The sequence below is a fragment of the Pieris rapae genome, chromosome 1 (genome assembly GCF_905147795.1).
Source record: "Pieris rapae chromosome 1, ilPieRapa1.1, whole genome shotgun sequence".
Classification (NCBI taxonomy): Eukaryota; Metazoa; Arthropoda; class Insecta; order Lepidoptera; family Pieridae; genus Pieris; species Pieris rapae.
The window spans coordinates 1,978,172-1,995,242 of record NC_059509.1 but is presented as its reverse complement, the minus strand read 5'-3'; the positions used below and the strand labels follow the sequence as shown (position 1 = coordinate 1,995,242).

At 32.3% G+C, this 17,071-nt stretch overlaps 1 protein-coding gene across 1 annotated transcript; it reads right to left on the bottom strand.

The window, feature by feature from the left end:
- Positions 1-4,900: 4,900 nt before the first annotated feature.
- Positions 4,901-15,853, bottom strand: LOC110999937 (synaptic vesicle glycoprotein 2A). Its single transcript, XM_022269230.2, has 10 exons — positions 15,726-15,853; positions 14,864-15,091; positions 14,043-14,205; positions 13,038-13,219; positions 11,972-12,156; positions 10,894-11,063; positions 9,821-9,977; positions 5,524-5,798; positions 5,163-5,290; positions 4,901-4,969 (listed from the first exon to the last, which is right to left on the bottom strand). The coding sequence occupies exons 1-10, from the start codon at positions 15,757-15,759 to the stop codon at positions 4,929-4,931; spliced, it is 1,563 nt and encodes a 520-aa protein (XP_022124922.2). The 5' UTR covers positions 15,760-15,853; the 3' UTR covers positions 4,901-4,928.
- Between the last annotated feature and the right edge of the window lie 1,218 nt (positions 15,854-17,071).

The window sequence follows — 17,071 nt, the reverse complement described above, 5'->3', positions numbered from 1 at the left end:
GTTTTTAAACTATAGCTCCTATAAATTCCAAATTTGGTAGGAATCTTCTGTAAGAGATCTAGAAATAGTCTATGAACGAATTTTACGGTAGCTCACCCCACAGTAGGTTGCGGGGGTGGTTTAACAATGAAAATTTTTATTTTTTAAGGCGTAGCTCCTACAGACTCCAAATTTAGCTAGAGTCGTCTATATGTGATGCAGAAATTATTTAAGAGCGGATTTTACAACAACCCACCGCCGAAAAAGATTGCGGTAGTGGGTGTTAAAATGTGAAATTTCTATTTCCAAACTGTAACCTCTATAGACTTTAAATTTGGTAGTAATCTTTTATTTTTCATGCAGAAATCATCTCAAATAGGATTTTACGAAATTCTATTTCCAACAGGGATTGCGGGGGTGGGTGTGAGAATGTTAAATTTATGTTTCCAAACTGTAACTTCTACAGACTCCAAATGATTATTAGTACAAAAGGATAGGAAAGTAGAATCATTTTGCGACTAGAACACAAATAGTCGTGGCAATAAAGATTGTCATCTGATTCAATGTCTAAATCTTGGTCTATCAAAACCACAGAGCGGTTGAAAAGCCTTTTCGAAGCCTCATACATAATTGATAAGTCTAATAAAGATTCTGCCCTACATAAGGCTGAGTAGAAGTGAGTTTTAATATACCGTTTAGATAGGTATCACGACCTCGATACTTTTCAGTATATTTTGACGAAAATCTTGTTTCTGTAGTATTTTTTTATTGAACGTAAAATACTTACAAAATTTCTGAAACAAAAACTTATTTTTCTTGATGACTTGTTCTTATATTCAGATATATATAATGTACTATTGATTTTGCGATAAAATATCGACTGTTGTTGATCAACGTTGTATACAATTTGAAGAACTTTATTTAAGAGGAACACATTATAATAGCATTATTCATACAATAAACATTAAAAATTGCTTTATATTATATGGTCTCCTATCCTGTACATGGATAAGTCAAGTGCAGACTCACCTCGTGGATCTATCGATCCGCGCAACACTTAACTTTCTCGCCCGAAGACCGCTAGCTACAAGCTAATTGCAGCTGATACGTACTAACGTCATTCATACTAAAAGAAACCACATCTTGTATGATATGAACCTCTATGATAGCCCAGGTGCAAGTGTAGTAAGAGAATACATCATTTAAAAAGTATGATACAAAAAATTCAACTATGAACTTGCCGAAAAGAAATGGATTACTTACATGTACGGCCGAGATTAACTTCTAGTAATAATAATAATAAAATAGTAATGACACTATTGAAACAGGATCTTTATATGTATAATTCTATTATTATTATGTACGTGTGTATGTCACTGAACTCCTCTTAAACCGCAGGATAGATTTGTTTAAAATTTGTATGTGTTTGGGCGGCGCCCTGGATGGTTCAGATTAACAAATCAATCTGGTAGATAGCGTCCGGTAGAAATCGGTACTTTCATACTTTGTTTAGTACCCTAATCGCTTTAAATATCATGCAGAGCAACGTTTATATTGTATGTGGAAACTAACGTAGACTTAATGTTGTTTGAAATGCCTGCTAATAATATTCACAGAGTTGAGAGAAGGGCGAAAACAAATGAGTAACAGACTTGACATAAAATACAACTCAAGTCAATGAAGCAAAAGGTGCGAAATTTAAATAATGCAAACTTAAATAAGGATAATCGGAATATTTAAACAAAGGCGTTTAAAAATATATGTGGTGAAGGAAACATTGCGTTATCGAACTTTGTGCTTCTCAGCCCTAGTTTCTATATTAACCAGGCCAGTATATATTGCAAAAACGGATACTACTACTATTCTCTACTACTAAACTCTAGACTCCTTTTGCATACACTTTTACACTAATAAAATTCAAGATGAAAAAAGCTAGATCTAAATTTACTAAAAGTACCAAATGAAGTAAGGAAAAAGGACGAGGAAAACTGACAAAAAACTCTCCACAACTCTTTTTAATCACTAAGTTTTGGTGAATTGTATAACGGCATGCTTCACATGACAATTTGACAAAAAAATGTCTTAATAATATATCAACAAACGCTTATACGCAGCCTTATACATGAAGTAATAACTATTTCGCTCCATCATAGTTAAAAGTTAAAATTACATGGATCATTAAGCTGAGAAAGAGATATTACGGGTTTATTTAAACAAAGGGTTGATATCCAAACCTCGCAACAATTGGCCTTTGTGCACACTTTCCGGGGTATGTTCCGTACATACATACATACATTTTGTCCATATTACTGAAAGGAAATTGATTTTTTAATCTAAAATAATGTTTGATTTCGGACAAGGACTTTGGGAATATTCAGATTAACTTCAAGCGATTTTATTTCGTAAATATTTTTATAATGGATCCATATATTTAATACATGTATTATAAAATAGAAAATCTTATCAGACTTAATTAGTGTTGAAGAACATAGATATTATGTTCTCTCCTAAAATTTTACATTAAATCTACCAGCCAAATAAACCTATGGGACTCTGATAACCCTATATTTAACACCATCTTCGTCAATCTTATAGGTAAGTTTGCTACCGATTTATTGGATATAAGGCAAGCCGGTTTCGTCGTGATGTTTTCCTTCATTGCTTGAGCGAATCTTAAATGAATACATAGACATAGTCTGCACAGTCGGGATAGAACTTACGACTTCAAAGAGTTTCACGGTGGAGACACTAGGCCAACACTGCTGCTGAAATACATCTACACGATCATCCATTTCATGAAGATTTAAATTATATTTAACAAATGACCTAATAAAGTTTTAACCTAGAACACTTTATTTCTAAACAAGTGAAGCATTAAAATTGGCCAATGACTACTATTCTAAGTAAATGTACCGTACAAAAGATAATAAGCGTATGTCAGTTCCGCGAACCCAATTGTGGGACTGCATGATGTTGCAAATTCGTAAATATGTTTTCATTTAGTTCGGAAAGCTTTCCAAAGACCACAAAATATCATTTAACCTGAAGTTAACATATAACTTTTATACTTTATTCTGCGCTGGCAGCTAAGCTTTTTCAGAGAATTGTATTACACCAGCTTGAAGATATTAAATGTCGTAGAATTGTTAGAAAACTTGTTTGACGAATTACATTAATTGTTCTAACTGATCTAAAATCATCGTGATTCATGTGCAGTTTTTCTTTTTGATGTGTCCTTTTTGTATAATGTCCTGTTCCACTTTTTACACATATTTTAATAGTTTAATTTCCTCCATAAGTTTTGTCTAAATATCTATATGTCTTATGTGTTTTTGTACTTTTTGCTGAGTTGAGTACTGTTGTTGAGAAGGTTTCTCTTATTACATTTTAATGGTGGCTTGGAAGAAACTCCTCGAATGTGTCCTACTTTTCATGAATGCTAATTGTATTATGTTTTTGAACGCAAGGTTATAACAGCAAAATTTTGCTATAATAACTTTGAAATGTGGATAGAATACAATAACTTTTTAAAATACTATAATGCGAAATACAGTTATCAGCGTGTTCTGAAGCAGATACTAGCAAAGATCAAATAAGAATGGTCATATTTGAGATAACATAGATTTTCTAACAAGAATGTAATTATCATACATTTCTCAGCGATCTTTGCTCTACATATTTATGTAAATATTTTATTTTTCCACGTTTTTCTCTCTAACCTTGGAATTCTGTAAATGTTGACTTCTCAACATCAAGATATTGTATTAATTATTGTGACATATATAGGTCCAGTGCAGAGTGATTTAAAAGTATTGATTTTAAGTAGTGACTAAATAATATATTTACATGATGCGTATAACTAATATAGAAAGACAAGCAGAAATCCTTCGTAGCTAATGTAGCTGAAAATATTATTTTCAATGCTGTTTTGCAATGAAGTTTTATTGCTTAGAGAGACAGAGAGTTTTTATTGCTTAGAGAGAGAGTACTGAACGTATTATCCCGTAGATTTTTGGGGTTTAGTAAAGTCTATTAATAAATTGCCTATTGGATTGCGCATCAACCAAATTGGCGCTGTGAAAAGCTTAAGCTTACACGTTATTTAATATTCTCTCGTTACAAAATTTACGTACAATCTCTGCTTATTGTTGTTAATGTATCCAGAATCTTCCCTAAAACTGTGCTGTTAATCCAAGTATACTTATTGATCAAAATATTTATATTGTATAGAAATCTGACGCATTAAAACTCCTGTCCTTCACTCATTAAACTTTTTAATATTGTGTTACTGCCTTTCAGAAAACTTCCTGCCAAGGGTGCAGAGTAATTATGAACTTTATGAGTTTTTTAAGACTGTTAAATTGATTTTATTAAACACTACCTTCCTGGCATGAAATAAAATGAGAACATCAAATAATTTGATGTTTTTTTTTATAAAAAGTAATATTTAAAAAAATTGCGTTAAAAATCGCTCAGTTTTCATACGATCGAAGTCGAGGTAATTTCGTATTCTGCCTCGACGTCCGATGATACAGTACATATACTCTCTATAGTCAATGTACTGTAATAAAAAAATGTACTGTAGTAAAACTGTAGAAGATTCAGAAGGGGTGTTAAATTCGATTCCTTGGTGATAATTGCGTAACATTCGCCTAACGTGAGGCTTTACTTAATTTTTAACTCAACTTTAGTACAGTAACTTGCGTAGATTACGCAATCCGTGATTAACTTTTATGCTACTATATAAAATAACATTTATTTACGTTTCTATTATTCATGAATGAAGGTGAACTTTTATGGCTGAAAAGCTACTTCATCGCCAATCTGCCCTCTGTCTTCTGTATTTTGATATTCTGTCTTTAGAACAAACTTATATGATTACGGGATGAGGAAGCAGATGATTGCAGGTTAATAAAAAAAATAACTGTTTTAATATATTTACAAGTTATTCACTTTTTCTTCGGCAAGAACAAAGATACCGAAGTTATACCTGAAAAAAATTCAACCGTAAGAATTTTGTAAAAATATTAGCAATTTTTTTTAATTTAATTAAACTTAAAAATATTTTATATAGAATATGGAAACAATATTATTACGAAGTTTTTGTGGCTTTTATAATTATAGATTAGAAAAGCCACACAGACTTGGTAACAACTTAATATTTTTTTTTTAATGCAACGTACCAATTAAGAGAGCAGCTAACGTGAAGAAGGGCACAACACAGCCCATACTCAGTAATATCGGAAACATGATATTCCCGACTAACGTTCCTGTACGACCAGACATCATTATAAAGCTAATCGCTAGCGACCTGTAATAAAAACTTATTAAAATAAATAATAATTAATTACACAAAATAGTTTGAATCATGGTTTAAATTTTTTCTCAACCATTTTTTTGTGCCATACCCGCCATTCTTATGTAAAATGCAACATACAGATTTAATTTTAGAATTTAAATGTTTACATAAAAAACTTAAATTAGGGTTTAGGAAGAAATATCTAGGAAATTTAATCTAGTTGCTATATAAAAACGAATTCTCACCTGCCACTAGTTGGAAAATACTCCAGCACCATAGTCTGTGTCAGGCTTATCATTGCCCTCGCACTAGACACGACAGTGGCATACAAAGATACCAACTCAGTTTTTGACATTGCCCATCGCAACCCCACAGTACACCCGACACATATCAGACCGCAAATTACAAGAAGATTCTTCTTTCCAACATGTTTCACTAAAATACTCGTTATGATGTTGGGAAGAAGGCAAACTATACCTATTATAACTGCGTTTATGTAGGTTTCAGTACCACTGCGTACCTGAAAATAAGATATTTTTATAAAGTGCTGGGCGTTGATCATCGCATATTCAGCATTTAGCGGTGGATGCAGAGGCTGCCCTTTCTATTCTGGGGCAAAACTGCGCTGATTACTAGAAATCTTATGAAAGGTCTCACAAGGCCGTTAACGCACGCGAGCCCATTGGCATTGAGAGTGTCCTTGGGCGGCGGTATTACTTAAGAGCAGCTGAGCGTTCTGCCAGTTTGTATTGCAGACGTACGGATAATGTTTAAATTTCTAAGATTTAGACCTTATACGATTAGAAATTTGTATTTACCATGTTTTTGCATCATATCCTTTTCCGGATTCACCCATGTGTATATTGTATTATTAATAATTAATATCGAGGATGGCTATCGTTATTAATAGTGAGAGATTTTATTGGTCAACTAATTGAAGCGTTGGTTGCTGGTCAATTAATTACTAAACAAAAATCGGTCGTCTGTGAACGTGAAAACGTTATAAGAAAATACTGATAGAATGGTTGCTTTAACAAAAGAAAATTTTAGTTTTATATTTTTGATAGATATTTTGTATGGATATAGAGAAGGAGGTAAGTGGAAATCATAATTGAATTGATCAAGTTACATTTATTTGAAATTTGATTGAATTGATCAAGCTTTAAATGGAACGCATCAGAGGTAACGCCGCGCTGCGAGGTAACGCTGCATGAGTCATGTTTTTTCGTGCCTACAGCCGGCTTCATCGAATTATAAGACGTTGTCAAGTCAAAAAATTCATTGGATTAGAATACATTTTATTGTAACATTATTATGTGAAGGTGTATATAACTGAAGGGTTATTAAAACAACTAGGATATAGAGGATAAAAAATACATCACTATAACTATTATTAACTATTTCAATAAATCCTATGAATATCACTCTTCGTTGCTCATTCTCAGAAGCAATATGTTAAGAAATAGGCAAGGTGCTTTAATCTAATTGAGTGGATTGCTGTGTAGTTGCTACTGATTAACTATGCGTTGTAACACAGTTAATAATCATTCAAGGAGTATTATCGTTGGAATATTGCTTTTTTTTACCTCTCCAAGGAATTTTAATATGTTACTCTCATATTTTCCTCAATGGTTTAATGAATGTTAAGGTTTTATTTTTATAAATACATGGTTTTGACTACAACTGTATTAACACTAGAAAGACGGGAAAATCTATCTACCTACAAAGACGGCGACCGGTCAAATGACTCCTCCAATATATTAAACCTTTTTTATTATTTTAGCTGTTAGAAATGGTAACTATAGTTATAAAACAGGGTTTGATGTATTATTAATTATAATATTTATACACATATTTTACATTTTAACATTTTCTTTACATTACAAGAGCCGCAAAGTGGCTTTTTACAAGTGTCTTTATTAGTTTTATTTTTGCACTTTTGTACATAACATTTTCCGAGTTTCCGGATTTGAGTAGAAAATCGAGAAGAATTGAAAAAATGTACGGCCACCTTCGAGATGCCGCTTTGACACTATGATTTTATGCCATCTGGTAAGCCACATCCACGCCGTACTTGGTAGCATTGTAAAAAGGCACAGTTTTTGGCTTTTTCTTAGGGTGATTGGAGTCTATTTCAACATTGTTATGTAACGTGCTAAGGAATAACACGTTCTTTTTTCGTTTTCCTTGAGAAATTGTGAGTGTACATCTATCGGATTTCAGGATTTTTGTTTCAAACAAAATCATATGAAATGATTTTGACGTAAGGTGGAATCTCTCGTAGTGCCCTGTTCATAGTTCCTACAATCGTAGTGCGTTTTGCAAGCAAGTTATTTACCAAGCTTATCGATGTAAAGAAGTTGTCAGTAGTTATATTTCGGCCAGTATTTGCAAAAGGTTCCACGAGACGCATAACAACGGATTCACCAAGGCTTTGGTTTTGTGGCCTGCTTTCGTCCTTTCCTAAATAAGGAAAGCCGTTGAGCACAAACTTTGAATCCACATCGACACAAGCAAGAAATTTTATTCCAAACTTATCAGGCTTGTTAGCAATGTAATGAAGAAACCTGCATGTAACCTTAGTAGAAAACAGTTGTTCGTCTACTGTAAAATTTTCTCCTGGCTTGTAGCATGATAAGCAGTTCTCAATAAATTTCTTCCAAATGTCTGATATTAGTGCAAATTTGTCTAGTTGAAGTGACCACGACGTACCGTCGGTAGAGGTGATAAGACCTTGAAGCTCAGAAACTTATAAACACTTATCGGATCTCAGCCGTCAAATGACTGCCGCCGTCTTTGTCGGTATATCAAGATTTTAAATAATAAACAAAAGCGATGTGAGTTATTTTCATACATAGTTTCATTTAACTACTAATATTAATAAAAGTCACAAAGTTTCAATACGTTACGTCAAATGGTTTGTGAATTATTCAACACTAAATTCAAATTGACAGTCAAATGACTGCTCCCGTCTTTCTAGTGTTAATAGTTTTAAAATGGCTTCGATATATCCTATCCCAGTACATTATGCATTGTATTTATTTTTGATATGTATCGGCTTTTTTACTTTAACTTTTTGAAATCTTTAAGCAAATTCTACGTATCCTTTTATGGTTATAAATAATAATAAGGTTTTATTAGCTCTACAATTTAACATGCATTGTTTTGTATTTGTGCATATCAAAATATCTCCGTGTAAGTTAATTGTGAAGTTGTAAATACAAATAAGTCGCAATTGAAAAAAACTTTAAAAAAAACATAATTGCAACGATATCTGTGCCAGCGTGGCACGTCAATTATTGTATACAATAACTCAATAATTTGTTATTGTAACCACTAGAGTATATTATAGCAATTATTTCATTTACCGGCTAATAAGAGAATTTTCTGCCCAATTAATGTTATAAATTATTTTGCATCAAATTATTTATGCAAGTTGTTATCGGTTAATTAATGCGTGTTAATTATTCATCACATGTAATTTAAATACACACAGCCATACTATCATTTTTTTTACTTTTAATGTAATTATAAAATTCGGCTTCCAAAAATGAATGTATGTATTTATACTCAAATTATCTCGCTACTAGTGCACGTTACGCTAATTCGAAACAACGTGTTAATGATCGCTTAAAATTACTCGTAGTTTCGCTTCAGATATTAGATTTAACAAATTTATATCGCACACTTATATTGTTGTAATGGCAATTAAGGCTGATATATTTATCGATATTAGCAATACGGGTTATACTGACAATATTTTTATATATAATACTTGAGAAATGATTACAATAAGAGTTCACAATGTATAACGATAACATTAAAACAAAATAGTTGCGTCACAACTTTTTTTTTATAGAACAGGGGGCAAACGGGCAGGAGGCTCACCTGATGTTAGATACCGCCGCCCAGGGACACTCTCAATGCCAAAGGGCTCGCCAGTGCGTCGCCGGCGTTTTAAGAATTGGTACGCTCTTTTCTTGAAGGACCCTAACTGTCAAGTATTTGTTTTCTATTAAGAAATATTCGGTGATCGGCCTTCTGTGACAGACATACACAATCAATTTTGGGTGTGTGTCGGATTCCTCGCGATTTTCTTTTTACAGGACGAGCAGTGATACGAAACAAAACACCCACGGAAGAACAGGCATCGATCCGTTTATTACCTGTAGGTATTTTTATTTTAACTTTCACTTTTAACAGATAATTTTTTTGACTTAAATAACTAAATACTTTACTAAATCTGAATAAAATAATTAGACTTTTGATAAGTATCACTTTTACACAAATTGTCTATTTTAATATATTTACTATGGTATATTACATAATGTCTATCTAATTTTAAATATCTTCATAAATAATAGATATAATTATATATAATAATTTAAATAAAAATAAAGAAGCCTATTTATTTAAACCTATTTAGCAAAGAACAAATTAAACTTAATACTATTTATTATATATATTTTTTATTTAAGAATCTATTATTTGTTATTGTTATGATTGAAATAAAAATGACAATGATTAAAAAAACATACATACAGGAACACACTCTGCTACGCTAAACGTAGAGTTGGCTGTTCTCGCTGTAAGATTTCCAGTGTAAGTGTCCAACATATCACACAAGTCTGCACCATCTCGTCTATAGTGTTCTACTATTGTTGATAATTGAGGGAACCATAATCTTAAAACGTTATATCTGTAATAAGTTAATTAAATCTTCAGTGATATAGCCAAGTTAGAGGCCCAAACATTCGTCCGTAAAGAATGTAATAAAAAATTGGCTAAATGTTATTTGACTAGAAAAAAATAAATATCTGTGAATTATGTACAAAAAAATTTATTGCAATAGGATTTTGACATAACACATGAGAAGCATGCAAGCAAGTCTTAAAAACATTTGAAAATAGTAGTTTCCAATGTATGATGATGATGAGCTTTTAGATGGGAAAGAGGCTCATCAGATGTTAAATGATACCACAATAGACACATTTCCAGAGGCTCGTAAGTAAGTTTTACACTGTTTTCTTGAAGGACCCAAAGCTAAATTTTCTATGGGTAATTAAATTATTATTTTTGCGTCTATGTATTTTCATGGATGTAAAATAAATCAGTGGCGCTACAACCTCTTTAGGTCTTGGCCTCTGATTTCTGAATCGGTTTCGTGATCATTTTTAAATGTAATAGGCAAGTAGGTGATCAGCCTCCAGTGCCTGACACACGTTGTCGACTTTTTGAGTCTAAGACATGTCGGTTTCCTCACGATGTTTTTACTCCACCGTTCGAGCATATGTTAAATGCGCACGTAGAAATAAACTCCATTGGTGCACAGCCGGGGATTGAACCTACGACCTCAGGTATGAGAGTCACACGCTGAAGCCATTAGGCCAACACTGCTCTATTTTCATAGGTTTATTTATTCAAATAAAACTTAAAACTGCAAATAAAAACTAAAACCTAGCGGAATAACATACATAATTCAAATCTTGTAAACAAAGAAGACTTTGAAACCTTTCACAAATAGTGCCCTTTAAGTTGTATTCGGTTTAGTTATCTTAAGTTTAAATATTGCATGAATTTATTTTAGTTTAGAAATTCCAAGCATTCGTACTTACTGTTGCATAGTAAAGAAGTTTATCGAACAAAAGAATAAAAGATAGAATAACAAGGGTTTCCGGAAGATAGGTTTAATGTTTTCAAAACCGGCAGATAGTTTGCTTTTCATACTCGTCTCCTCAGAGTTGTCAGTAATATCCTTTGTTTTGTCTTTGAACAAATTGATATACTGGAAAGAAAGAACCATTAAACTTCATTACAGATTCTTAGCTTAACTTTCAAATATTGTAGTTATTTTATATAATATGCAATCAAAAACATAAATTCAAACCAAAACAAGTCTCGCCCCGCTGTTGTTTTACTATAAAAATTTGTATATATGTAATAGTTAGTTAATTTATTCAGTCCCTAGTTTCTTTGTTAAGTTATTACATAATTAGCTGACCTCACAACTTATAATGACCATATCTATATTACAATGTTTTAAATAAATACATTGACATGTACTGTCGCTTTTTGCCGCGACTTGGCGGGCGAACTACCGTACCAACAGATAATTAAAGACAGAAATGAATACAACAAGCACTATATTATAGCTAGGGCCTGATTAACCCTTAGGGCATAGGCTAATACCTAGGGTGCAACGATCTAGGGGGGCGCGCTGAAATCGCATCTTCTAGATCCTATGCATCAATTTCAATTAGAGCGAGACCAAACACTGAATTATTTGTGAACTGGATCTACAAGCAGATGGGAAATTTTAGTATTTAAACTAGATGAAGAATCGATGGTCAAAAACATCTGTGAAATCATCTGTTACCAACTGCAGCTGCAAAGGTCTTTTTCAGTACTAAAAACAGTTTAAAGTTACTTGCGCTCCACACTCCGCCAGCAAAAACTAACAGCGCTTTCGCTAATGAATACAGAAAGTGAATTTTAGAAACTATTGAATTAAAAATAAAATAAGAGGGCGCATCCCGATAAATAGCCTGGGGCGGTCAGAACTCTCGATCCGTTTCTGATTATAGCGTACAGATATCTGATCTTTCACATTAAAACGTCACAATTAAGCTATATTAAATATATTTTCCATAATTATTCCACTTAAATAGCAAATAAGACATAAAAATATCATACCTTAAAACTGTCAGCCGATTTTCCTGTATTTTCTTTATATACTTGAATCAAAACGGCACGTGCTTCGTCATATCGCTGTTGCGTGACAAAATATTTAGGGCTTTCTGGCAGAAATGCGTACAGTATTGTAGCAAATAAGGCCCAAGTTGAAAATATCAGCAAGTAGAAATTCCATATATGAAGCACTGAAAATCAATATTCTTGTTACAGTTTCTAGGAAGTTTGTCCAATTGTTAACTCGAATCCAGGTGATATCGATATATGGATTTTATCCATATCTGTTTGAGTAGTTATGAATCGCCTTCATGGCTTTCTTTAATAAACTAGATTCAATTATATTTTATTTTAAAACTGTCTAATTTTATAACACTCTAAATTTGATGATTAACGCAATACCTTTAATAAACTACTATTATGTTAAGCAAGAACGAATATAATATATAACAAATATTATCTTTTCAATAATACATATATTATCTATGTATGTGCAGTGTTGGCCTAGTGACATGTACCAAACTGAGGTCGTAGGTTCAATCTCTGGCTGGACTTTATTTCTATGTGCGTATTTAAAATTCGGGGGAACGGTGAGTAAACCGGCTTGCCTTAGACCAACGTCAACGACGTCTATCAGATTAACGAATTGTCATAAAACAAATACAGAAATCTGAGGAGCAGACTAAAAAAGGTTGCAGAGTCATTGATTTATTTATATTATTGTGTATTCCATATTTTCAATAAGATAATTTTATATTAAATAAACGTATTTTTGATAAAAATTTGTAACGTCTTAAAAGTGTATATTTGTATAGAAGAGATGGAAAGCCTGACAATTTTTCACTTAAAAGGGTCCGGTTAGATTTCTAACAGTTGTTAGGCATATTATACCTTCCTACGACCCTTTATAGAAACAAAATATTTGTAAATTTATATACCGTTACTTTATTTTAATTTTAATTATTAAAGTAACTCTTTCTCTTTCAGGTGAGTGGTGACGCAAGGGGTAAACAGTATCAAATGCAGTAAAAATAAAATAAATCAGTGGCACTACAACCTCCACTCTGCTAACCAAAATATCCATTAAAAAGTGTTGTGTTCCAATCGAAGCTAAGTATGCCCCAGGATTTCAGAGCAACAACAACTTGTCCTAAGGAAACAAAAGACGATTGCACCAACATGACTCTATCTCTGTTTCCAGGGTGACAGAATTCGGATGTAAGCGTTAAAAGCGGACTAAATGACATTGCAAATCTGAAAAAAAAATCTCATTAAAGTATTTCCTAGAATCTCTATGTATGTACATACATAATCTACAACAAGGCTCTAACTTAAAGCCGGGTTTTATAACTGGCGAAACAATTTGTCTCAGTTTGGTAGATATTGAAGGCTTGGTGTACAAATATCGTAAAAACTATAATCTCAATAAAAAATGACAATTCTAACATACTTTTAAAATTACTTTTATCTAAACATCAACAGTCAGTACATACTACATATACGGAATCTTATCGCAAACATAGGTTAGTTTTAGTTATCTATGAAGGCAATCATAGTCTAGCAGTCTTCTTAAGTCGCATCTAGGTGAGGGGTACAGGGTTCGATTCCCGGTTCGAGGGCAAGTTTTAATTTAAATTTTTTTTTCTCGGTCTCTTGTATCGGAAGATTGCTGAAACCGTACAGGGAGAGTACGGTCTAATTTATAAAGCAAGCAGTGAGGTATGCTACCTATAAATATACTGAAGTATAGAATATATTATGTTTACAGTATATCCTGAGCAGAGAATGGTAATTATAAGTGGTTGGTAATTCAACATTATATACTTTTGTCTCCTGGATTGAAATATGTGCGGCCCCCGACGAGCTCAATGCGGCTGTTTTTTTTTAAGGTTAGACCTTTTTTTTTTATAGAACCGGGGGCAAACGGGCCCTGTAACTTTAACTTTAACTTTCTGTAGTAAGTCTCAAACCTATATTGAGACTTACTAAAGAAACAGTTCTATCATTTTGTTACTAACGTAAACCCTGAACTTATATAACAAAATACCATACAAATAAAAAAAAATGAGATACTTGCAAAAATCCTTCTAAGAACTTTGACGTTATCAAAATTTCATAAGTCTGACTGAGGCCGGAAGTCATTGAGAATATAAATAGACCCCCAAAGCCTAATAATAGAAACATCTTGCGTCCAAAAGTGTCGGTAAGGAAGCCTGCTACTACACACGACGCTATCATGCCTAAAACACGTGTTATGTCATAAATATTTTTGTGATGACAACCTACCATGAAAAATATTAATTATAATGGAGAAGTAAGAAGATATTTGTAAAGTGTAAGTTAAACATATTAATCTTATCAGAATGCTCTTGTTAATTTAATATTGGTTTGTTATGCATTATGTAAAGAGGTATATTTTCTGTTTTTGAAGTAGGAAATCAAACGATATAGAATTATTTCACGTAGATATAATTATCAAATAATACCAAAAACAAAATAATGTAATATTTTTGCCGCGCACCACCACTATGTGGAACCAGCTGAATTATTTCCGAACCAATTCAACTTAGGGTCCTTCAAAAAGAGCGTACCAATTCTTAAACGACCGGCAACGCAATTGCGAGCCTTCGGGCACTTTGAGTGTCCATGGGCGGTGGCGGTATCACTTAGCATCAAGGGTGGCTCCCTTGATCCGTTAAAATTTGTAAAATCCAAATATTATAATAGCAATTCACATTGTGAATCCACATAAGTTAAATATATACACGCACATACATGGGTGTAGTACTCGATACTGCAACTGATAATGAATTGTTTTAATTAATTAATACAAGTTTAATTTAAACCCCTAAATTATTAATTGTACTTTTTGATTACAAATATATTTGAAGCACTCACCTAGATAAGGTATTGCGTTTAGAACTCCCTTTTCCACCAAATTCATATTGAGATCACACTCAGCTATTGGTAATATGTATGGCGTGGTAGCCGTAGCTATAACCCCAGCAGTGTGCGCGACAAAAGATGAAAACAGAAGTCTGAAATGAAATTTGCCAAAACCGCATTCCTTCAATGCTAAATTTACCATACCCATATCCGTTGGCGGTTTTTTCTCCACATTTTCAGCTAAAGGAAACAGAAAACATTGTCAAATATTTCTATGAATATATATTATACAAATACTTATGCGGAAAAAGTACTTCACAGGGTCTTTAATTAATCGTAATAAAATTTCTTAAAATGTAAGTAGATAATTTATAGGATTATGAGTTAATCATCAATCAGAGAAAATATAATAGGTTATAAATAAATTATCTTGGTTATGAATAATTAATATCGCTTTCCCAAGTGCATATGCGCAATTATTTTATTCGTTAACATATATTTTCCATCAAATGAATTTTCCAATAAGAAAAAACTGTTCAAAGCAAATGTTACTTGTATGTCATATATTTTAGATTATTAGATATTATTTATAGATATTTTAGATGTATTGAGAAATTTTTATTTTAGCTCTAGTATGAAGGTCGATCTCTGTGAAATGTTTTAGTTGTAATAAAACGTTGACACAAATAGATGTAGGTGAAGGATAGGGTGATTTATTCATTATTTAACCAAGAAATAAAACCTTCAATCGTATCATCTACTAGCAACCAAATACCGACGTAACAAAATTAGTTCACATCCAACAATGTTTTTTGATTATCGTACCAGATTTAAAATTATACAAAACTACAGTATTATATAACTTTTGACATACCTTCATCCTTATCAATGATTTCGAATTCAACCATTTTAATTAAAAAATATATTGATTAAATGCACGTCATCACTCTACGCGTAACAGCGAAGGAATGTGTACCTGATTAACTGGTATCACTCCTGCGCACATTAATTATCATCAAAACAATATTTTGAAGATCTCTATTAAAATATTGAACCACTCCTAATTCATTTACAGCCATAAAACGGGCAGCTCAACTATAATTGGTTCGTATATTAGCTTTAGATAAAATTATCAGAACCACGTTTTAAATTAAATGCAAATACCTTTCGCCATCTCTTTGCGTATCTGATGAAATTTGTGTATTTCAGAAGTAATAACTATGACTTATTATTATACTCTCGTCTAAGAAACGCCGCCGGCAGACTTCTATGTTTATTGTTTGTACAATGAAAACCTAAGGTCCTACAAAAAATCTAAATAGTGTGATCTATATTAACTACATCGAAGTAGCATACAAGAAGTTGTGGTGTATATCGCTATCGCTACTGGTGCGAGTTGAATTGCTAAAGGGGCAAATTATCAGTCTTTGATGTAGGGTACACAAATACATTGCCAGGAAAATTATCAGGGATATAGATATATAAACCTAAGGCCAGATAAAATATAGTTTCTTTAAACAACTGTGGACAACTGTTTGACTGAAAATAGTTTACTCAATATTAAAAAAAACTAATAAAATATTAATATAAATACCTAGCTAGCACTCTTGTTAGTCAAGATAGTCATTTTATTTGATCTCTGTTATTTTTATCTTAATAGAACCATAAAACCATACAATTAATTAATCACTAATCTGCGATTAATTTTAACAATGATACATTATTTTATCAACGACGTGTTGCAATAAATTATATGGATTAACCGCAACCTACAATAGCGAAAACGTTTAAAGTTTGAATTAAATATTTTGTAGAACTTAAAGTATTTAACTAACTTTGAACTTATGACCCTTGAAGTTTCTGCATCTACTGATCATTTAAGTACGTAGTCAGCCATGCATGGCAGCCTCCAGGTTGGACGCAATAAACTAAGAACGTAAACAAGTCACAGTGATGGCTATAGAATGGAAATTTATACAAGTTGGATAATTCATGCGCACAGATACCGCAGAAATTTCTGGCTAACTATGTACAACTTTGGGGCATAATTTGAAAAGACTTGTTGGTTTGGTTACTAAGGTTAATTAAATAATGAAACATATTGAATCTATAAAAGATTTATTGATGTAATTATATATCAATTCTTGTGTTTATTAATGTTTTGTATTGTATTGCAAATCACAAACCCGTGAAATTAGAATTTTAATTTGTAGTTTGTTT

Excerpts from the sequence above, each read along its gene's own strand:
- LOC110999937 (XM_022269230.2), bottom strand. The coding sequence starts at position 15,759 with ATGGTTGAATTCGAAATCATTGATAAGGATGAAG. Across the intron at positions 12,157-13,037 it reads ACTTTTTAATGGATATTTTG|TGCTTCATATATGGAATTTC; the intron begins GTTAGCAGAGTG and ends ATTGATTTTCAG. Across the intron at positions 11,064-11,971 it reads AATCGGCTGACAGTTTTAAG|TATATCAATTTGTTCAAAGA; the intron begins GTATGATATTTT and ends CTTTCTTTCCAG.